This window comes from Malus domestica, chromosome 04 (genome assembly GCF_042453785.1).
Source record: "Malus domestica chromosome 04, GDT2T_hap1".
NCBI classification, from domain to species: domain Eukaryota; kingdom Viridiplantae; phylum Streptophyta; class Magnoliopsida; order Rosales; family Rosaceae; genus Malus; species Malus domestica.
The window spans coordinates 10445644-10469309 of record NC_091664.1 but is presented as its reverse complement, the minus strand read 5'-3'; the positions used below and the strand labels follow the sequence as shown (position 1 = coordinate 10469309).

The following is a 23666-nucleotide window of genomic DNA, read 5'->3' as shown; positions in this document are numbered from 1 at the left end:
CATTGATGACTTTGTTACCAGTTTAATATTTTTCTTTTTTTTCAAATTTGTATTCTTCTATGGAATACAAATTCAAGGGAATATCCAAACAATGAAATTATAATTCCCTTCATTTTGCAATTTCCATGTATCCAACATCCAAACACTGAAATTTCAATTAACAGAAATTCAATTACTGGGAATTGTAATTCCTGTCATTTAGAATTCTATGAAAATTTAGAAATTCTCCATCCAAACATATTGTAAAGTTTGCTTAGATAAAAAGAGCGTATGAGAACATTAGTTAAAATTAAATTAGGTTAAAAATTCGAAGTTTCTATCGTAACAACAGAACGACTTTTTGACCAAAAACCAAAAAAAAAAAAAAACAGAGGCCCAACCCAAGGACACCCAAGTTTAACTCGGCGCCCAGCCCAAGCGCTTCCATTCCTTCTCTGCAGCTATCTGGAAGTAAAAACTTCCCAAAAACTTGGAGTTTTGAAAACTCGATCCTAGAAGTTCTCACTTCATTGTGGTAAATCATGAAGAGAACAAGAAGATGAATCCAAATGGTCAAAATCTTAGATTTCTACTGGAGAAATCTCTAACCCTGAAGCAACTCAAACAAGTTCACGCACCCATTATATCCAATGGCCTCCACCACCTCCAAATCCTCCTGCTCCGCCAAGTCCTCCACTCAGATTTCACCTTCTCTGCAGCTACAGCCCGCTACGTGCACCTAATCCTTCACAATCTCAAAAACCCAGATGCATTTTCATGGAGCTGCGCCATTCGTTACTTCTCTCTGCATTCCCAGTACGAAACGGCTTTCTCTCTTTACCTTAAGATAAAAAGGCTCGGACTTTGCCCATCTAGTTTTGCTGTGTCCTCTGCTCTGAGGGCGTGTGCAAGGATTTTGAATGAATTGGGTGGGATATTGATCCATGCCCAGGTTTATAAATTTGGGTTTTGTGGGTGTGTTTATGTACAAACTGCGCTCGTTGATTTTTATTCGAAACTCGGTGACATGAAAACTGCACGGAAGGTGTTTGATGGAATGCCTGAGAAGAATGTTGTTTCTTGGAATTCTGTTTTGTCCGGGTATATGAAATCTGGGGATATGGAGGAGGCTCAGGAGGTGTTTGATGAGATTCCAAATAAGGATGTTGTGTCTTGGAATTCCATGGTTTCGGGGTATGCGAGGATGGGAAATATGGACAAGGCATATTTCTTGTTTCAACAAATTCCACAGAGGAGTTTGGCTTCTTGGAATGCAATGATTAGTGGTTATGTGGAATGTGAAAGAGTGGAATCGGCTAGAGTCATTTTTGATGCCATGCCGTTAAGAAATAATGTTTCTTGGATCACGATGATTAGCGGGTACTCAAAATGCGGCAATGTTGAGTCCGCTCGTCAACTCTTTGATCAGATGAGTGAAAGAGATGTGCTCTTGTTCAATGCCATGATAGCTTGCTATGCACAAAATAGCCAACCAAAGGAGGCCATTGAACTGTTCAACCAGATGCTTAAACTGGAAGTGAATATTCAACCAAATGAGATGACTTTGGCTAGTGTTATATCTGCTAGTTCTCAACTGGGAGATATGAAATTTGGGTTGTGGGCTGAGTTCTATATGAGTGAGCACGGAATTGAATTAGATGATCATTTGGCTACCGCTTTAGTTGATTTGTACACAAAATGTGGAGACATTGATAGGGCATATAAGTTGTTTCACGGCTTGAAAAAGAGAGATGTAGTTGCATATTCTGCAATGATCTTGGGATGCGGCATAAATGGTAAGGCAGTCGAAGCAACCAAGTTGTTTGAAGAGATGGTAAATGCCGACATTTGCCCCAATGTGGTAACATACACTGGACTGCTAACTGCCTATAAGCATGCCGGTCTAGTTGAAGAAGGCTACCGATGCTTTAATTCCATGAACGAACATGGACTTGAGCCATCGGGCGATCATTATGGAATCATGGTCGACCTTTTAGGCAGAGCAGGACAGTTGGACAAAGCAGTTGAGCTAATAAGAAGCATGCCAATGCAGCCTCAAGCGGGGGTTTGGGGAGCTTTGCTTCTTGCTTGCTCATTACACAACAATGTTGAGCTTGGGGAGACTGCTGCTCGGAATTGTTTTAAGTTGGAGCCTGATAAAAGCGGTTATTACGCTCTTCTTGCCAACATTTATGCTTCTGCTGCGAGATGGGACGATGAGAGGAGATTGAGAAAGGTCATGGAGAAGAAGGGGTTCGCCAAGATTCCAGGCTGTAGCTGGATGGATTCCATGTGAGCAAATGTGCAACTACAAAATCACGAGTGTAACATGTAACATGCACATCCATGATTTGGGATGGTTTTGTTTTTTTTTTCTTTTTTTTGGCCAAAATAGTTGGAATAGCATCCTATCCGGATTCCCTTTGTAAGAATTCCGGAGATCATTTTATTGTGTTCGTTTATCGTACATTATGCGGTCAGAAATTATTTTGAATGTTTCTATTTAAAATTGAACACAAACAGTACCTGACGAAAACTAACTGCACGATGTACGATGAACAATGAACTGACACGATAAAGTGATCGCGGACTCTCACAAAGGAGGATCCTCATTCAAAATAGTTGGGCAGGATTTGGGTTAGAATTTATACAGAAGATGGGTTGTGCGGACTGTCCTCAGCTGGCAAATACTTTTACTGTTTTACTCGCATGAGTTCTTTGCCTGGATGCCAAATAAAGATAAAAGGTTCACTTCTATTAATCATAGGGTCAAATAGCGGATTGGGCCTTGAATTTACAGGTGATTGAGAAAGCAGTTCGATTAGAATTTGTTATTTATTTGATGGGCCACGAAATGGTAACGTTAAAGAGTCATTTGATAATTACTTTATTTTTTTAATTTTCAAAACTCGGTTTTCAGTTTTTAGTTTGACAAAAAAAAAAACAAACAAATTATGTAATAGATGAAATGGTTATCAGACGGGCCCTACTATATTAGTTTATTTTGATTATATAACTGATGAAGCGTAACTACTTGTTAATGAGTTATGTTTGTATGTGAAAAGTTGTAGAAAGAAATTATGCACAACAAACTAATCGTGGGTCAGATATAAGGCTGCATAACTAAAATCTGTAATATTTTTAAACAAACCACGACTCTATTAACATCGAGTACTATGGTTGGTTTTATATGGTTTTCTAATGTGATCCACAGGTCTGAAACTTAAGACATTTCTTTAGCAGTTATTGTGGTTAAGAAATATAAATGACGTATCGATTCACATTTAATCATTAATAATATCAGTCTATCATTTGAAAAAAAAAAAAAAAAATATTTAAGAATGAGGCATTCATTTACTATCTAAATTAGTCTAGAAAAAAAAAATGCTAATTCCAAAATCTAGAATATAGTCATTGACTTTTATAGCCCCTGTTGTAAGTCTAGAAAATATACCATTCCAAACCTACTCGAGTGCTTAAAGTGCTAAAAGGAATTTTGAGATGACATACCAAACCTCAAAGGACTTTAGATTTACTACAACGTTTTAGTTTAGATGTCAATTCAAAAGTCAAACAAAGAACTAAAATAAATGCTACTCAAGTTAAACGTCATTGCATCATTCTTTTAAAAAAATAATAAACTTCTTCACGTAATTTGCCATCCATCCATTCAAAAACCTCGCTCAGCTTTAGTTAATACATCGTTCAATTTGTGTGTTGTCACATGTTTAGACCACAAATTTATATATTTTAAATTGTGATTTGTGACTGAACATAAAATGCATTGTGATTGCAAAACGGAATATTGTGTATATGTCTACTTGAAAAGTGCCTATACCTAAAAGAAATAATATATATGTGTGTATATTTATTTATAAGTCTTAAGGACCCCAAAAGATAATTTAGTTTACAATTTCACTTGACTCTCTAGAATAAACAAAGTAGATATGTCGACTACAATTTGTTGGCCATAGCGTGATGTGTCCCTTGATTTTCTGCATCTCATCTACTTTAAATCTTGGAGAAGTCACCGTCTTCGTGGCCTCATTGGCTTGACGGAATATGGAACTTAGTGTTTGCTTTGTTGTTCTTTGACGAATGCTAAGGAAATACTTTTAAAGAGATTTTTTTATAAATTTTTTGTTACCTCACATTTTAACATTAATTTCTACGTCAATATTATAAAATTTTGTGTCAAAAACATAATGACAGAGAATTCATGCAGAATTTTACTTTTGAAATAGTCTTTTTACCGTTTCTCTTGTTCTTTTCAATGTTTTTATCATCACATAGCAGTTTTGTTCTCCTAAACTTTATAATTCAAGAAATTGTGGTCACTTATTGTTTAATTTTTATCCAAGCGTCAAGAAGAAAGTAGAATGACAAAATTTAAATAACTATCTATTATGAACTAAGATTGAATGATGTGACCACAATTTTCTTAAAATATATTTCTTAAAACATAAATGATAGGATGTATCTAAGTTTATTACTCTGAATTTTTTTGGTTTTTAATATTTCATACATTTTTTTTATCTCAGTCAGGTACCTAAAGTCATAATTTTGTAACACTTTCATATATCCTTTAAGTTTTCCGTCAGAACCTCTGTTAACTGATGACGTGACTCTCTCTCTCTCTCTTCCTCTGTCGCTATCTCAAGCCCATCTCTTCCCTCTTTCTTCACGTCTTTGGCAACAGACAACCATAGTCACCACACCACCGTTGCACTGCATCACCATTTTTAATTTTATTTAATTTTTTAATATTCACGTGGGCCATATTGACATCTGATGCCAAATCATTGTCTACGTGAGCGTCATATCATCAAAGTAGTATGAAATGTTAAAAACAAAAAAAAAACATCAAAATAGTAAATTGAGATTAACGCTAAAATATACGATAATGAGAGTATACTACAAATTAGAGGTCATTTCTTTGTGCTTTTATGAGTGGACAGTAATTTGTTTTGTCAATATCGGAAATGAATTATCTCCGGATCCCTTTCACCAAATCCATCTAATCATCTAATTCAGGCTTTTGAAATTTGATCCAACGGCTAAAGTTATTATAACTTTTAAAGGGGCTCCTTGTTTGTAGCCGTTAGATTAAATTTCAAGGACCTGGATTGATTGATTGGGTGAATTTAATGAAAAAGATCCAGAAATGGTCCTTTTCCGTCAATATCTACGACCGAAATGTCAATATATATATATATATATATATATATATATATATATATATATTATTACATATTGCTAGTACTTGTCATCTAGATGTTCATATGCGAACCTCCCCAAAATAATTGAAACTAAGTAAATTGGCGTGGAAGCAATTTCATTGGGTAATGAACTTCTTATTTTATTTCATATGCTTTCGTCTTTTCATTGAATATTTTATTTGAATTCGTAATTATTTTTCCATACCCAACTCAAAAAAATTATTCAATTAAGTTAAGCCAATCCTTGTCAAGACCAAGGTATAAAATATCGATGATATCGGAAATATCAGTAGTAAAAAAACACGGAAATTTCGATGGAAATATCGGGATATTATCGATATCGATAAAAATTGAATAAAAACCACGGAAATTGTAAGAAAAACTTGGAAATTTTTATTGAAACTTTGCAGGATGTTTATTTAGTCAATTATCTATTAGTTTATCACAAAAAATTGGAAGGAAATGCATTGCATGATAGATATAACTGATTTAAGTTGATAATATAGCGAGCTGGCAAACATTGTGAGTGTAGAAAATATGTAGTAATTAATGAAAGAAGTTTAAACACACCATAATCATTTATATATAATGAATTAGTACAATATTTTACACTTTATACATTGCATGGTAAGATATATGAGTGACTTAGCAAGGTCTAAAATATCGATGATATCAGAAATATCAGTAGTTCAAAAAAATATCGGTAGTCCAAAAATACGGAAATTTCGATGGAAATATCGGGATATTATGGATATTTTAGACTATGATCAAGACTGCCTAACAAACGAGAGATTTTTCAGTGTGACCGTCACACGAGATAGTATACCACGTGTTCCTATATAAATTGTGAGTTATGTGTGTTAAAAAATTAATAACTTAAAAATTAAAATTTTCCACCACTGGCATAAAAATATGTGGTGTATCATTCGTGTTCCCATTACAACTAAAAATTTCTTCAAACAAACAGAGCCTCAAAGTATTTTATTAACAAAAATGCAACTTTTACCATATATTTGAGAACATGATCCTATCAGGATTCTTTTTGTGAGTATCCTAGAGTTCAGTTCATCCTATCCGTTTATCAATCATCTTGTGATCAGAAATCATTTTTAATTTTTTATTTAAAATTAACCGTAGATATTATCTAACGAAAGTTGGCTGCACGATGTACGATGAATGACTAAGATAAATTGATCCCTAAGATCCTCACAAAGAGGATATGGAGAGGATCCTCATCCACATATTTGTACTATCTTTCTAATAGAGGTAGGACTTACCAAATGATGATACAAATATAAGGTAAGTTTAGCATTACTCTTTTACTAATACTAGAAATTTCGCACTAACATTTGTATTTGGACTTTTCTCTTCTTCAAATAACACGTGTCGCATTTTACAAAAACTAAGACCTTTAATGTTTTTGGCTTGGAATTAACGATGAAAAATGGAAAATGTAATTTTTAAAAGTCTTTTTTTATGTGTGTAAAATAGGACACATATCATGCGAATAAGTGAAAATATTCAATTGCAAAAGTTAATGCAAAGATTACTAACATTTCTATCATAGTATATTGATAGTCAAACAACATAACATAGCCAATACGTAACAACATAACATTCACATGCCACCAAAGCACTCCATGGCCTAGTTTCTTTAATACACCATTCCCCCCTTGGCTTCAACGAATCAACACCCTATCCTAAACTCAAATTTAGAAGGAAAAAATTTGGGTAAATCTAGTTTATTACTCTCAAGTTTCGTGGTTTTCAACATTTAGTACATGAAGTTTTTTAGGATGGTCTCATACATCCGTTCGTCTGGTTGTTAAGTCTCATGTTAACTAATGACGTAGCGCTTATGTGGATAATGATTGGGGCACCACGTGTCATTAAAAAAATTAAAAAAATTAAAAAAATTAAAAAAAATTAAAAAAATTAATTCAATAAAAGGAAAACTAATGAAAATGATTTGAAAACTTTGAGTTTTAACGATAAAGACAAAATAAAGGGTAAAGTGAATAGTATCATGATTGACTTTTTAGTATAAAAATGTGGTTTTTCATTAAAGTGAACAGTACCGGGAGCTTTTCGTTAAAGTTCCCTTAAATAAAAATATTAAAAAATAAAAATAAAAATAACCAACCCAAAACCTTTTTCTTCTTCCCCACCCGACACCCCTCCATCCCCTCCATGGCTCCACCCCTCCATCCCCTCCATGTGTAGGAGTTTCAGATCCCCAGAAGCACCCCACGTATGAAATCGCGATAAGAAATCAAACCCATTAAACCTAAAAGAAAATTACTTACTTTGATTGATTTCATTGATGGGATAGGCACTCCCTTCACTGACCCGGTTCCAAGATTTGACTCGAATCATTGCTGTCGACAAGCTCCCGTGGCCCAGGCGCGCAAAGCAAGTATCTCGTCCCAGCAGTCGAAACGAGTTAACTCGAAGCGAGTGAAGATGAAGATGGAGAGCTCTAAGGGGCAGAACCAGATTCCTCTGGCCCGAGTGGTGTCGGACTGCGTGCAGTGGCGGTTTCCGGACACACTCAAGGAGGCAAAGGTGGGCGATAGCCTCATGCAAGTGTTGGTGGGTGTATTGCAGCGGCTATGGTGTTCCTAAAGACCCCAAAAGGGTCATTTCTTTATCTTAATGTTTTTTGTCTGTTAAATTTGCAATTTTGTAAATTAATTTCTTAAATTTACTTAATATTTTTCTTAAATTTTAACTGGGTAGAAGACAATGGGTGGGTGATGGGGGATGGGAGAAGGGTTCTATATATTTTTGGGTTTTCTGACATTTGATTTGGTGGAGTAGATCGGAGAAAGGGTGGCTCGGGTGGGCAAGGGGTGGGTGATAGGGGATGGGAGAAAGGGGTGCTCGGGTGGAGAAGACGAAGGGGGTGGAGTTGTGGAGGGGGTGGAGGGGTGTTGGGTGGGGAAGACGAAGGGCGTTCTGGTTTTCTTTTTTAAGTTTTTATTTTGGGACACTTTGGATGCGGTCCCTAACTATCAATATTCTTTGATTGAAACCTTGTTAGTTTTTAGTTTTTGATTGAGGTCCTTGACATTAATGTAATAATGTAAGTTACTATATTTTTTTAATTAAAAATTAAAAATTGAAATTTGTAATTGTTTATATTAATGAGATTTTAAATAAAACCCATAATTTATGGGATTAAAAATAATAAAATATAAATTATACTCTCTATTATATTGTGTGTGTGTGTGTATACATATATGTATGGGTACATTAACCAAAATTAACAAAATAAATTATACTCTCTATTATATTGTGTGTGTGTGTGTACATATATGTATGGGTACATTAACCAAAATTAACAAAAAAAGTTATTGTACCAAAACATGGATACATTCCCAAATCAATGAAAAAGAATGTACCCATATAAGTTTAAACATAGATTAAAAAATTTGAATGGATTTTATATTAAAAAAAAGGTACATTTTACATATAACAAATTGATATATTTGAGAATGGGTACATTTAAGATTAAAAAATTGAAAAATTATATGAATGGGTACATTTAAGATTAAAAAATTGTGAATCTTTTTATATATAAAAAAAAACTAATAGGTACAAACTTAATTTAATTTAATTTTTTATTATTTTGGAAATGTTTGAATTGAAAATTAATTAGAAGTTTAATAGAGGTGTGAGTATTAAACCCTAAATTAATTACTAATTTTTATATTAAAAAATTATATAATAAACATGTAAATTCATTATTACATTAATGCTAGGGACTTGAATCAAAATTTGAGAACTAATAAGGTCTTAGTCAATGAACAGTAAGAACTAGGGACCGGATACTAATTTTTCCTTTTATTTTTTTTATAAATATTTTATTTAATTAATTATTTTAATATTTTAATATTTTTTTAATGACACATGGCGTCCAGTCATTATACACATGGGCGCAACGTCATCAGTTAACGAGAGACTTAACAGCCAAACTAATGAATGTATGAGACTGCCCTAAAATTAACACTTTAGGTATGACTCTGGGATGAAAAAAACTTCATGTACTAAATGTTGAAAACTACGGAATTTAAGAGTAGTAAACTGAGATTTACACAAATTTTTTTTGCATAACACCACATGATTATACCGTTACTATGACATCCTATAAAATTTCATCTTGGACAAGATATAAAGCATAAAGACATAAAGCATCATCTTTCTCTCTTAGTTGAGGCAAGTCGCATGAAAGAAGCACCGCCACCACCTAAACAACTCGACATTGTGGACATCTGGCCTAAGACACGAACCCACCAATCAAAAGTAGTGACGTAAACTTCAATAACGAAGGATTTACCAAGGTGGAGATTGAATCGGATGTCCAGGTTCTATTGCGAATTATTAACAAGGAGATTGAAGTGGATATTGATTTGGAATGTCTTCTGTTTGATATTGATTCTTTGGTGAAGCATATTGGAGATGTCAAAATAGGGTTTGTGCTGTGGGGGAGCAACCTGGTTGCTCACACGGTTGCCACCTGTACTAACAAACATGGTGGTTTATTTGTTTGGGACGAGATAGGCCCTGAATTTAGTCTATCTTTTGACAAAGAAAAAAAAAATAGAAGTAAATAAATAATAACACCAAAAAAGAAAAAAATGAAAGGGGCAACTTGAGATGTTTTGATTTAAATTTATAGTTGAATAAGTTTGCTCAGGCTGCTGTTTTTAGTCTTTTTTTTCATCCAAAAAGCTAAGGGGTAAAATGTAATGTTAAAGAGATTAAAATTTTAAATTAAATAATATATCACTAATAAAAATAAATAAATTTATTAACATTTAAGTAATAAATTAATCATCAACTTTTATATTTTTAAAATTTTTAAAATTTTATTTATAAATTTAATGCGGTAAAACCTTAACAGCAGCAGTTAGTAGACACGCGCTTGCAGCACGAACCAGAAAGTAAAGGAAATCTTTCTCTTCCCTCTCACGCAAAATCTACCCACCAACTACTTTACTTCCCTCTTCAACTTCCTCCTCCTCCTCTCTCTCTCTCTTCCGTTTCTCAGTTCTCTCCTCTCAAAGCTTCCAAAACCCATTAACCAAACAAACATATATAATTTCTTCACAAATCTCAACCCTACTATTCATATCTTCTGCTACGATTATTTACTTTTATGTCAGAAAGGGGTCTCCGGCGACGATCTCAAGTGAGCGGAGGCCAGAAAACCAGACCGCCGAACCTATCTCCGTCGACGCAACGGAGGACCCATCAATCTCGGCGATCGCCCAAGCAGCACCACCCGCACCACCAGCACCACCAGCACCATTCCAAGCCTATTGAGATTCTCAAGCGATGCTCTTCCGTTCCCGTATTGGTGGGGTCAATTGGCAGCGATTTCTACGAGGAGGAGGAGAAGGAGGGTCTTCGTGGTCCGGCCATGCTGTCGGAGCCGGAGGGTGTTTTGTTCAGGCCTCACACTTGTACGGACATCTTTGCTTCCTCTCCTTCTCTGATGATGGTGCAGCCCCTGCCCTTCTCTCCCCATAAGAACGAGGTACGGTCAACGTTTAAAAGTTTCCTTTTTTGCTTATAATTTTTTGTAACTTTTGAATTTTTCATTCACTGTGTTTTTTGGGAACGGAATTTTGGTTTGTCTGTTAAGAATTGGAGTTGAATTGTAGGTGGGATTGTTTGGTGGCACGTTTTTTTATTTTTTGAATTAATGGTTTATATTTAGTTAGGGTTAAAAATAAAATTTTCATTTTCCTCTGAAAAGTATTGGCTAAATTGAAAACCATAAACGCAGTGACAATTAAAATTTTCAACCTTCCTTGTTTGTTTTTTATTTTTTATTTTTAAACAAACGATATTACTTACATCAGATCAGAGTTCAAATTCGTCTTTAACAAGAATCGAAAGGTCTAAGTTCGAATTTCACCAAAAACAAATTTGAACCATATTATTGCTAGTAGGCTAAGCCCATAATATCGTTTGTTAAAAAAAAAAAAAAAAGGGATTCAATCCTATTAATTTAATGAATTTAGGCATGACTGGTTTGTTTTATTTCACTTGACCGCATGCCTTTGTGGGTTGCTGCTGGGTGGGTCTAAATTCCGGTACAATGGCTTAAGGAGCTGATATGTGGTTTGCAAATGCAATGTAGGGATACAAGAAAGATGCAAAGGTGGTGTTGAATGTGTCAGTTGAAGGAAGCCCCGGACCGGTGCGCGCCATGGTTAAATTAGGATCTACAGTGGAAGAAACAATTAAGCTTGTTGTAGACAAATATAGCAAAGAAGGTCGAACTCCGAAGCTTGATCACGAGGCATTGTCCTTTGAGTTGCATCAGTCTTACTTCAGCCTTCAAAGTAAGTGATTTTTCTTTACCTTTCCCCATTGTACCTTCACTTTTTACATTCTCCTTTATTTTGTAAATTTTGCAATATTACTTGACAATCCAAAACGTTTATTTTTGAGTCACCCTTTAACGGTTATCTTTACAAAAAGAATTTGCCTAAAGATGAATCCATTTAGTCATCTAACTTGTTATCCAATGAGAGACGAATCGTGTTCTTTAGTTAAACAATGAACTTATGACAACGTTAATACGATTTCCCGTTGGTTGATAGCTAGCGTTCCTCATTGGGAAAAAAAAAAGAAACAATTGAAGGGTCCTACAATTAATAGACTAAACTCAAATCTATCGAACTCATATTACCGAAACAATAGTGTTATAGGAATCAAACTCGCCAGAACTATTGTGAAAGTTACCGTCAACAGGGTATACTAAAAGCCAAATAATTTCGTCCCTATTCATTGGCAAGTTGTTCCGCCAACATTGTTTTCTTGTTGGTTCCTATATTATATGAAAGCCAAACTTACAAGAAATGTGGCACATGGGCAATCGGACAATAACGTCCTTTACTGGGTTTCGGTTTTTAATTTATATGCTTTCAATTATGCTTTGGATCTAGTGAAATCTTTTCCGTGTTGAATGATTCAAAATTTTCACCATATGCTTGACCAAGGCAATAACAAGAAGTTGTTTGCTGGCTCTGTTTGATTTTGTGCTTTTCTAACAAGAATTGCAGATTTTGTTGATCATGACCATTTTGATTGAATAGGTTTGGATAAATCTGAAGTAATTGGAGATGTCGGTAGCCGAAGCTTCTATCTTAGAAAAAGCAGCAGCAGCAGCAATGGAGTATCAACTTCTTTAATCACTGAAGTCGTTCCTGTGAGAGAAAACACTCCTCCAGCTGCTCCGCGCCCTGTATTTTTACTACCGAATTTCATCGCCCGTAAACTTGGCAAAATCGCCAGGAGGACGCATAAGCTTTGGAGAGTCATAATCTGCATCTGGTGAGATCAATGTACAAAGAATTAACCATTGCTAGGGTAACACAAAATATTATCTCATGTTACTCTAGAAAAGAGCCTCTAGATGTGGAATCCCGCTGAAGATGTATTATTTTCGTTCTTCTGCCTTTCGGAATATGAATTTTTATTCAATGCTGTACGGATGACCATACCAGTTCAAATGCATATAAATTGAAGAAATACCAATTGTTCATTTTCTTGTCCCACCAAATTACGAGTTACAATTGCTATTATTTTGCTTGTATCTAAGAACTGCAACGAAAAAGAAAACAGTTGGATTTTCACTAAAATGTCGTGTACTCTATGATGTATTAGGAACGATCCAAAGCGGTGGTGAAAAAGAGTTATGTCTGTACAGCTTTACTTTCTAAGTTGTGTTAGTCTTCCTAGATGATGATACCCATCCCAAAGAAGACAATATAAGGAGGAATCTTCCTCTTTTATCCTTTACGTACACAATATAAGGAGGAATCTACTTCACAACATCATTAACAATACTTCGCATTGAAACTATTCTAAATAAAATTCCTTACTTTATAATACATCAAATACTATTATTATAGACCTGGCAGTTTTTGACACGATATGATGACACAACAAGAAAAATAATACGAAAATAACGGGTTTCGGATCAACACAATAACTTAACGGATCACCCGATAATGACCCGATAAGAACCCGTTAATAACGGATTCTTCACGGGTATACACATGGATAACACGTTTCGACATGTTAAGAAAAAATTTATTTTGATAATTTTAAAGTTTAATCACTAAAAGATTTATCATAAAATACAATAACCATATTAATATACACAATATATTCTATATTAAATATATAGTTTTGTATTATTATTCTATATAAGTTTAAAAAAAAAAGTTTTAGTCATTATTTATTTTTATTATGAGAGTTCCTTATTATCATTACTACGATAAATTTTACTTAACATGTTGTTGTCCAAAATTAAAATAAACTAATATAGTATTTGTATAGGCAAGAACTAAGAAGACATACATACAAGTACGAAAAATGTGAAAGAATATATAAACACTTGTGATTCATCATTATTCCTCCACGAGTAGATAATGGTTACACTTACATTATCATTTAGATTTTTAAAATCCTCCAAACCTTCATGAATAATGTTTTTTATTTGAGGGAAAAATTAATTATAATTATTGTAGAAGTGTAAAAAATGTAAAAAAAAATATACAATCACTCATAGTGACAAACTTTACAACTTTCATGAAGGGGTCAGCTTCGAAATCCAACACTATAATTCATAAACCTTAAATTTATATTTAACTGTTGATTGCCATTTACGCTTTATTCTTCTTACTGAATTTCATTTTTAAAATTTTATTTTTTGAAAACATGATCATCTGGCGGATGTAAGAAGATGAACGTTCAGATCTTTGATATCACGTTTTGATATTTACGGTTAACTGAAATATGAGTTGATGTCATATAGTTTGTAGAAACTTTATATAGTTAGTAGAAACTTTATAAACATCAAGCAATATTTTCACTAATCGTAAAACTCTGAATATAATATCAACGATCCAAATTGTTCATCTTCCTGCATCCTCTAATAGATCAAGTTTTCAAAAAAGAAAATCTGAAAAAAAAAATTGATGAGAACAATGAAGCGTAAATGTAAACAACAACAACAACAACAACAACAACAACAAAGCCTTTTCCCACTAAGTGGGGTCGGCTATATGAATCCTAGAACGCCATTGCGCTCGGTTTTGTGTCATGTCCTCCGTTAGATCCAATTACTCTAAGCCTTTTCTTAGAGTCTCTTCCAAAGTTTTCCTAGGTCTTCCTCTACCCCTTCGGCCCTGAACCTCTGTCCCGTAGTCACCGGAGCGTCAGTCGGCCTTCTTTGCACATGTCCAAATCACCGGAACCGATTTTCTCTCATCTTTCCTTCAATTTCGGCTACTCCTACTTTACCTCGTAAATGTAAACAACAATCAACGGTTAAATTTTGATCTATGATTTATATGATTATAGTGGCGAATTTCGAAGTTAAGCTCTTCTTGAAAGTTGTAAAGCTTGTCATTACGAGCATTTATATATTATTTCTATATTTTTTTACACTTCTACATTAATTAAAGAACTATTAAAGACTTTAGGTAAGTGAAAATATACTTAAAAGGAAAATGCGTTTTTATGTTTTGGATGTGACAATATGATATGTATATACTTATTTACTATTATGTTTTTCATTTGATTATTTATTGGTTTAAAATATATTTTCCTTAACGATTAACGGGTCAGGTTATATTACCTGTTAATATTATCGGGTCGATTTCAGGTCGGGTTATTTTACTCGTTTATTTTAACGGGTATTATACGACACGACCCGTTAAGATATCGGGTATGACACGAAAACGACACACATATGGAAAACATGACATGAATGCCAGGTCTACTATTATACGATTTCTTTTGTCTGCTTGTCACATCTTGTCTAACATCTGAGTGTTTGGTGGATATTTAATATTGGGCTCAATGCAATTGAAGGCCCATGTGTGCAAAAATCAGAAAGGAATTGGGCTGGGAAAGGTGGCAGCCCAGGATGAATTTAAAAATCATTTCTAGCAACCAATAGGCAACAAGCCTGTGTGAGAAATGACAGGTGACAAAGGGCAACTTACCCTTAGCAAAAAGCACTTTTTCATGGCATGGGTAGGTAATTAACAAAGCAGATGATGACTCACCATACTCTAGAAGCCATCACCAAAAGAGAAAGCTTGGACACTCGGACTATGAAGTCTATAAAAGCAGCAAGGGATGCAAGTAAACAACTTTCTCAACTCTCAAACATACTCAACTTTGAACTTAATAGCAAAACCAGATAGCTTTAAGTTTGTTCATCCTTTACCCTTTTTCAGTTGTAGGTCCACCATAGAAAGTTCTCTTTTGTCAGTTTTTAGAAGCTTTGCTACCTTTCCCTTTGTTGTAGTATCGAATCCCTTTAGTAAACCTTGTTTATATCTCATTTTCCAAGACATTTGGCTCTGTAAAATACAAGGAGAAGTGGTTGCAAGAAGATGAACCTTGCCCGACAAGGTTGTAATCTTGCTCGAGTCTCCTTTATTTGTCTTTATATAAAGTAGATCTGTTGTTTATTCATCTTTAACAAGATCCTATGTCATTTTCAACTACTTCTGTTCAAGTTTTATTTATGATTAATCTTGTCAAAATGATTAATCTTGTTTTCTCGTTGTTAGCTTAAACTGATAACTAAGGAACTAATTTGAGTGACCCTGAAATCCTTCTGAAACGAACATATGATATTATAAATAAAGTCCTTGATCTAAAGGCAAGAAAAGAACTTAGTACAAACTTAACCTATCTATGAACAATCCTTATGAACCAAGGAGTCTAAGTGACTTGTGGTGCAAGTAAACATTTAATTGAACAACCAAGCTAAACAAAGAAAACAGGGGCACGCTCAGACTTATATTAGTTTTGATTGTAAGCCTTAAAGCCTAACAAAGGTCACACAAAGGCATCATTCAAACTAATGACAAACATATATTGTAGAAAACTAAGCACTAAACTTTGCTCGACAGGCAAGACAAGAGAAGTTATGCAAGGGACAATCTAGCTTGAACATAATTTTGGCACGCTCGGTGGGACGATATCTTGTAATATTGTATGCTAAGACAAATGAAGGATCGAACATTCAGGTGAAAGGTAGAATTCGAGCAACCTCTTTGCCCGACAGAAGCAGACATGACAGATCAGCCAGGATATTTTCTCTCCCCACTCAGTCCCAGGATCATAAAGAGCCCGACTTCTTCTAAAAGTCTGGAGGAAAAGTAACTAATGAAGACTTGCAAGCGACCATAATGCAAGTGCTGAGAAGTATGGAAAAAATCTCCCTAGAAACCGTGGGGGAAGTTAGCAAGCTATGCTTTTTGACAGGGACGTTGTAAAGAAAATTGGAGTTAGAATACTCTCCACCAGAGGATGAAGCTGTTAATGAAGGAGGTATAGTTTTAGATTTGGAGAAAGAACCAACTACCCCCCAGTTCCCCTTGCTTGGGAAGAAAGAGGATAAAGGAAAGAAAAATGAGCAGACGGGAACCAGTCACCAAGAAGACATTAGAGAAGAGCCATAAGAGTCAGGCTTGCTAGACCTTTTACCACCACCATTAGAGGTCAGGAAGCCAGATGGGCAAGATGTAATAAAACTTTGTGCATCCAACCCAAGTGAGGGCATTAGTACCAAAAGCTTGCCCGATGATGGAAGAAAACCTTCACCTTATCGACCACCACCATTAGTTAATAAGGGGGAAGAGAAACTAGTTGAAGGTAGCATGATACATCAAGAGATGTTTTCTCGGGAATAGACCATGGTATGAAATGGAGGAATTCTTCTTCCCCGAAGAACAACATGGCCAATCAGTAACTCAAGAATGAACTGGCAGAGTTAAAGAGAATGGTGATGCAAAATGCTCAACCACAAGCCCTTTCGATATTTAGGGTCACATACCAGAAGCCGTACCTGCATATGGGGAAGATTGTAATGTGTCCTCTAGAGGCCATATTTTTAAATTCTCGAATTACTGTGTGGCTTTTGAGGATAATCCTAACTACAAGTTAAGATTGTTTGGGAACTTTCTAGTGGGATTGGCTTCCCAATGATACTCTTAGTTACCCCCTAATTCTATTACCAATTAGGGGTAGATAAAGATGGCATTTCATAAGCAGTTCTATAGAGTGGAGCCTGAGATGACTATTAATGACTTAGTAGAGGTAAAGTAATATAAACATGAGTTTACAGATGATTTTATGATGAGGTTTAGAAAGACCTCATTTATATGGAAATAAAGCACCAATACATTAGTTAAAGTTTGAAGGCTTGGAGACAAGGGAAAATGATGACAACTTGGGTGAAGGAATAGAGTTGTGCGCTGCAGAGATGACTACTCCTTTCAAACTTTTAACAGTGAAGGGTTTGGTTTAACTAATCAAGGATCAGAAGATTATGATGAATGATGGAGGACTTGTTCTTATCAAGCCCTCAAAGTATCAATCATACCCTTTCGACTTAACTAAGGCTGCTGACATCTATGAGGAGCTAGTGAGGGCTCAAGTGATCTTGCCCGACAACACTAAGAAGATGTCCAAGCCTGAAAAACTTGGGAGTTTGCTAGCTCAGAATAATGAAGGAGGAAAAGAAAAAGTAGTATACTATATAAGTAGAATCCTTACTGAGGTGGAAACAAGATATACTCCAGTTGAGAAGTTATGTTTGACCTTGTATTTCACTGCCAGTATTTGCAGACTTTTTGACAGAACACTAAGAACCTAAAGAGGAGTTGATCAATATTCCTGGTACTTTGGAAGTTGTAAGTATTTGGTTTCCACCAAGTGGAGGTAACTCGGGCAAGGAAGATTGGGTCTAACAAGAGATAAAAAGAATATTCAGCCTATGGATCACCTCATGGAAGCTATATTTTGATGGATCATGCACACAATGGGTTGCAGGTGATGTGATGGTTATTATTGACTCTCAGGGTGTCCCTCATTGTTATTCCTTCCTCTTGGATTATGATAATGTTACCAACAATAGGGCAGAATATGAGGCACTGATCATTGGCTTAAAAATCATGATACATTGAAGGTAGGAAAACTAGAGATCTTTGGAGATTCAGAGTTAGTGATTAATCAATTGAATAGGGAATACAAGTGTAGGCATATCACAATGGCATGATATTACATGGTTGTCACTCAATCATATCCCTAGAGAGTTAAAAAGCAATAAGGGATGCGTGTAAAAAACTCTCTCAACTCTCAAACATACTCAAGTTTGAACTTAACAGCAAAACTAGATAACTTTAAGTTTGTTCACCCCTTACACCTTTTCAGTTTTTAGAAGCTCTGCTACATTTCCTTTTGTTGTAGAATTGAATCCCTTTAGTAAACCTTGTTTATATCTCATTTTCAAGACTTCCCCCTCTGTAAAATACAAGGAGAAATGGTTGCAAGAAGAGAACCTTGCCCAAGTCTCCTTTATTTGTCTTTATATAAAGCATATCTGTTGTTTATGCATCTTTAACTAGATCCTATGTCATTTTCAACGACTTTTGTTCAAGTCTTATTTATGATTAATCTTATCAAAATGATTAATCTTGTTTCCTCACTGTTAGCTCAAACTGATAACTAAGGAACTAATTTGAGTGACCTTGAAATCCTTTCTAAACGAACATATTATATTATAAATAAAAGTCATTGATCTAAAGGTAAGAAAAGAACTTAGTACAAATTTAAACCATCTGTAACAATCCTTACGAACCAAGGAGTCTAAGTGACTTGTGGCTAAAGTAAACATTTAATTGAACAACCAAGTTAAACAATCTGTTAAACAAAGAAACCAATGGCACACTCAAACTTATATTAGTTTTGATTGTGTAATCCGCTGAAAATTTAAGATATATGAATATGTGGAGGAAATCGAGAATAAATAGATTTATGGTTATGAAAATTTGATTAGAGAAATTTTAGAATTTTGTTTCCGGGATTTATTTTATTTACATCGTAAAATTTATTGATAAGTGGGAAATGGAGAAAATGCCCCTAGTTGGTTAACGTAATTATACGAGGATATATTTTATCCTCATAAATTTTATTGTATTATATTTGAATAGAGGATAACCTTGCGAGCGCGTAGGCGAAAATCGTTTGTGAAATTGAGTTATAACTAAGAAGTTATTAACGTTTAAAGTTAGGGACATTTTTTGTAATTTTGGCCTCATCTAGAAGGCTCCAAATTTTCTGGAGCAATGGATGTGCCATGTGTGTGGTTGTGATGGGAAAGAAAGGAGAGAAAAGGATAGGGGGTGGGCGAATCAAGGGGGAAGAAGAGGAATGGACCAATCAGAAAGAGGGAAAGGAGGGGAACAGAGAGAAAAGAAAAGGAGGGAGAAACGGGTTTCCATCTCGTCGACCCATGTACCCGACGGTGACCTGATTTGATTTCGGAAAATTTTTGCCATTTTTCAGCCATAATTCACCCATCCACCACCTACAACCTCATCCACAACACCACCCATCTACCCATTCCACCCCAAATTTGATGAAATTTGGGCTTGTAATTGTGAAAAACCAATAGTGGGTGTATCGGGTTCGTGGTGGCGATTCCTCAAATCCTGAAGCTAAATCTTTCAATTACCACAACCTTTGGACTCTTCTTGAGGCCTGGAACAAAGCACATGCATTGGTTGGGGGCATTAGAGTTGTTTTGGAGTCGAATCAAGAACACCCAATTCAAGGGTTTCTGGCAGTTCCAGTGCGATTTGAGGTGTTTCTCGAATTGGGCTTTGGCCCAGGTATGAAGGTCATTCTTATCATTGAACTCTACTTGCCTGTAAAATTTGGTAATTTTTAGAGTTGGTCAGAATTTGGGGTTTCCGTTCGCCGGAAACCGCCACTCGCAGTGGTGGGTGGCCAGTGGGCCGACGATGTGTTTTCATTCAGATTTTGATATTTTAAATCTGTAATTTGTACCCATTTGGCGTGATTCGATTTTGAAAACTAATGTTAAATATTTCCGTTATTAGGGTATTTTCGAAAATGGATAAGAGGTTGAATGGTGAACTACGAAAAGCTTGATCCTGCTCAGGGGTACGTAGGCAATCTAACAGGGTTAGACGCAGCCTTAAATAATTGAGATTTATCATTTGTTGAGAATTTGAATTAAAAAAAGAAATTTGGTGATAAATTGTAAAATTAAATCTTATGTTTTGGTAATTAAATTTTGGTTATAGATTTTGTGAGTGATTAATAAATTTAAATAAAGAATTGTGATTAATGGTAGTTAAATAAACAAGAGTTTAATTTGGCCTATCATGAAAATTATATTCCCAAATAAATGTTTCGGGACGGGGCGTTACAGATTGTGCACCTCAATGCCTAACAAATGCCCCACAAAGGCACCATTTAAACGGTTTTTTAGCCAAAATGGTCCATGAGATTTGCATAACACATCACTTTAGTTCCTGAGATTGTCCATCATCCATTATTTTGGTCATTCCGTTAAAAACTCCGTTAAGTGTCCCAGAGCTCTTGGCCAGAATTTTGGGCGAGTTTCAGAGCTTCGTAACTCAATCGTTTCTTAACAAAATTCTACCCATAATATATCAAAATGAAGATAGAAAAGTGTAGAATAATATTATACCTATTTGGAAGCCTAATGGTTGTTGGAGATGGCCTAAAAATAGCCTGAAATGTGACTGGTCCATGAAAAATTGGAAAACTCACCGGAAACTGGGTAAACTTTAAACATTCATAACTTCCTCAATACTCAATGAAATCAGTGATTCAAAAAAAAAAAAATCATACTTCTCAACAAGAGGAAGAGAATGGTGCCCTTCTTGATGACTAATTTGCTGTGGTTTGGCTGGAAAATGGCTCGAAAGTGGCTAACTCGAGACCAAGACAGCAACTTTCGAGCCTTTTTTCGGTCAAACCACGGAAATTTAGCCATTGAGAAAGGTATTATTCTCTTTATCTCATCAAGAAGTATGATTTTTGTTTTTGAATCACTTGATTTTGTTGAGTATTGAAGAAGTTATGAACGTTTAAAGTTTACTCAGTTTCCGGCGAGTTTTCCAGTTTTCCACCGACCAGTCACCTTTCAAGCTATTTTCCAGCCATCACCGGCAACCATTGGGCTTCCAAATAGGTATAGTCTAGTTCTAAACTTTCCTATCTTCATTTTGATATATTATGGGTTGAATTTGGTTAAGAAATGATTGAGTTACAAAGCTTTGAAAATTGCTCAAACTTTTGGCCAAGAGCTTTGGGACACTTAACGGAGTTTTTAACGGAATGACCAAAATAATGGACGATGGATAATCTCAGGGACCATTTCTATTGATTTTCAATCTCAGGGACCAAAGTGATGTGTTATGCAAATTTCAGGGACCATTTTGGCTAAAAAGCCACATTCAAACTAATGGCAAACGTAAATTACAGAAAACCAAGCACCAAACTTTGTCTGACAGGCAAGACAAGGGGAGTTATACGAGGGACAATCTAGCCCAAACACCAAGGATGCCCAATGATGAAGAACTCTACAAAGAAGAAATCAATTCCTTGATACAATAAGGATTGATCAAACCTTCTAAGTCTCATTGGGTAAGTCAAGCGCTCTACGTCAACAAACATTCAGAAAAGGTCTAGAGAAAGAAGAGACTAGTCGTTGATTACAAGAAACTAAGTGTTTGTCTCAAAGGCATAAGATATCCTATTCCTCGAAACGATCAGCTCAAAAGATGGCCAATGAAAAGATCTTCTCAAAGTTTGACACGAAGTCAGGATTCTAGTATATTGCAATTTCTGAAGTTGCTGGAGAGTGGTTTGCTGGTCTTCCAAGGCATCACTTGATTCACATACCTCGTCAATATGAGTATGAAGATGTTCTTGACGAACATCGATGGCACTTGCAACGACTTTAGGGTCCAAGGTGGAGACCTATGTATTTTTGCCAATTTGATCGAATAACTCTGATACCAATTGGACACCCAATTGCCTCAGGTAGTTTGAGATTTGTACTAAGCATAAAATGAAACCCCATCTACTTGCACTTATGGATAAAAAGCTAGTGTGGGCTAATTGAAAGTAAATAAATATTTGGCCCAAGTAGTGGTAAAGCTAATATGGGACATTGGTTACGGCTAACCCCAATGACATATAAAATCCCCCCCTATGAAAGTTCATTTTCCCGTATATCAGCTAAACAAATGAAATAAGGAGACCTTGAATCAATATATTCTTTAAATTGACACAAACCAAAACCATTTGTGTTCTGTTTCATTTAAAAAATAGTTTAGCATGCAAATTCTCAAACAAGCTGAAGACTTATCAAACACGTAAACGCCTTCTCCATCCAGACTTCATATCTCCTAAATCGATGCTTATTAGGTGTTCAAGTTCGGTCAGACACCCTTCATCGTACTTGGTTATATCATGGAATCAATCATATCAGTATTTTTCTCATCTTGGTCTTATTGGGATTTTTAAGGTTTTTGTATTAATTGATGGATTTGGAATGAATTTTTGGCTTATAAGTAAAAGTATGATAAATTTTGGAAGCTTCTGTTTTATGACTCCACCGTTGTAAATTTGTAACTTCGTCATTAGGCCCAAGTGAGTATCTCCCCGAGTTAGTGGAAGGCAAGGGCAAGGGGATGTAAGTTGCCTTTTCTATTTACTCTGAATAGTACTTGCCTTTGTGCAACTCCACCCGTTTAAAAAGGGCATGAGCAAGAGCAAGTACTATTCACAAATATATATATATATATATATATATATATATTTTATTTTTATATATGCTTTGAAAATAAAACGGTTGTTTAATTCTAATAAATTATTTCAAATACAAGGCAAAAGCATAGCATTACAACAAAGATAATTAATTTAAAAAAAAAACGAAAAACTCCCTTAAAGATATAATCAACTACAAAACTGAAATAATCTTATTCTTAATAGCATTCAAACTAGGGAATAAAATCAGTGTGGCTTGATTCGTCTTCCCTTGGAATGTATAGAACTTCCTTATGTTCTGCGGGAAACCTGCTTCTCATGATGCGATTTATTTCACTTCTCCAAAAACGTTTTGAATTAGGAGACTCATCGTCAAGGCGTCGAGACATATGATCTCTAATTTTTACTAATTTTTTTCTTTCTATTTTTCTGATTTAATTTAATTTTTTTTTAATTTTTTTACTGTTGGATTAATCATGGCCGTTGATTTCAAATTGATCTGAAATGGATGCATCAGATTGTGTCACGTGTCGAATGATAACATTCTCAAATTTTTTTTATCGTTGAAAATCCAAAGGTCCAAATCATTTGATTGTTGGAAATCCAACGACCCAGAAAGTGCCACACTAGCTAGTCATGGGAGGGTATTTGCTTTTTGCTGCTTTGGGGCCGACCACTGCAATTTCTATTGGCCACTCTCTTTTCTAGGTGCATGTTTTACACGGGCTCGACAATTTTTTTTTAAATGTGAGCATGACGTCAGTTTGCCCTCTGGTAGTAGGCCGAGCTTGAGAAGGTAGGGCGTTTGTG

General features: G+C 35.2%; 2 protein-coding genes across 2 annotated transcripts; both read left to right on the top strand.

Moving 5' to 3' along the window:
- The first annotated feature begins 420 nt into the window (after positions 1 to 420).
- Positions 421 to 2423, top strand: LOC103433066 (pentatricopeptide repeat-containing protein At4g22760). The gene has a single exon (XM_008371282.4). It carries the CDS (start codon positions 539 to 541, stop codon positions 2273 to 2275), a length of 1737 nt encoding a protein of 578 aa, XP_008369504.3. The 5' UTR covers positions 421 to 538; the 3' UTR covers positions 2276 to 2423.
- A 7624-nt stretch (positions 2424 to 10047) lies between these two features.
- LOC103433065 (uncharacterized protein At4g22758) lies at positions 10048 to 12759 on the top strand. The gene is made up of 3 exons (XM_008371281.4): positions 10048 to 10740; positions 11350 to 11554; positions 12311 to 12759. Exons 1-3 carry the CDS (start codon positions 10360 to 10362, stop codon positions 12550 to 12552), a joined length of 828 nt encoding a protein of 275 aa, XP_008369503.2. The 5' UTR covers positions 10048 to 10359; the 3' UTR covers positions 12553 to 12759.
- The last annotated feature ends 10907 nt before the right edge of the window (positions 12760 to 23666 follow it).

What these genes read in the sequence shown, in the direction of transcription:
- LOC103433066 (XM_008371282.4), top strand. Translation starts at nt 539, where the DNA reads ATGAATCCAAATGGTCAAAATCTTAGATTTCTACTGGAGAAATCTCTA.
- LOC103433065 (XM_008371281.4), top strand. Translation starts at nt 10,360, where the DNA reads ATGTCAGAAAGGGGTCTCCGGCGACGATCTCAAGTGAGCGGAGGCCAG. An exon ending in TCTCTCCCCATAAGAACGAG is followed by an intron (nt 10,741 to 11,349) that starts GTACGGTCAACG and finishes AATGCAATGTAG; the next exon opens with GGATACAAGAAAGATGCAAA. An exon ending in GTCTTACTTCAGCCTTCAAA is followed by an intron (nt 11,555 to 12,310) that starts GTAAGTGATTTT and finishes TTGATTGAATAG; the next exon opens with GTTTGGATAAATCTGAAGTA.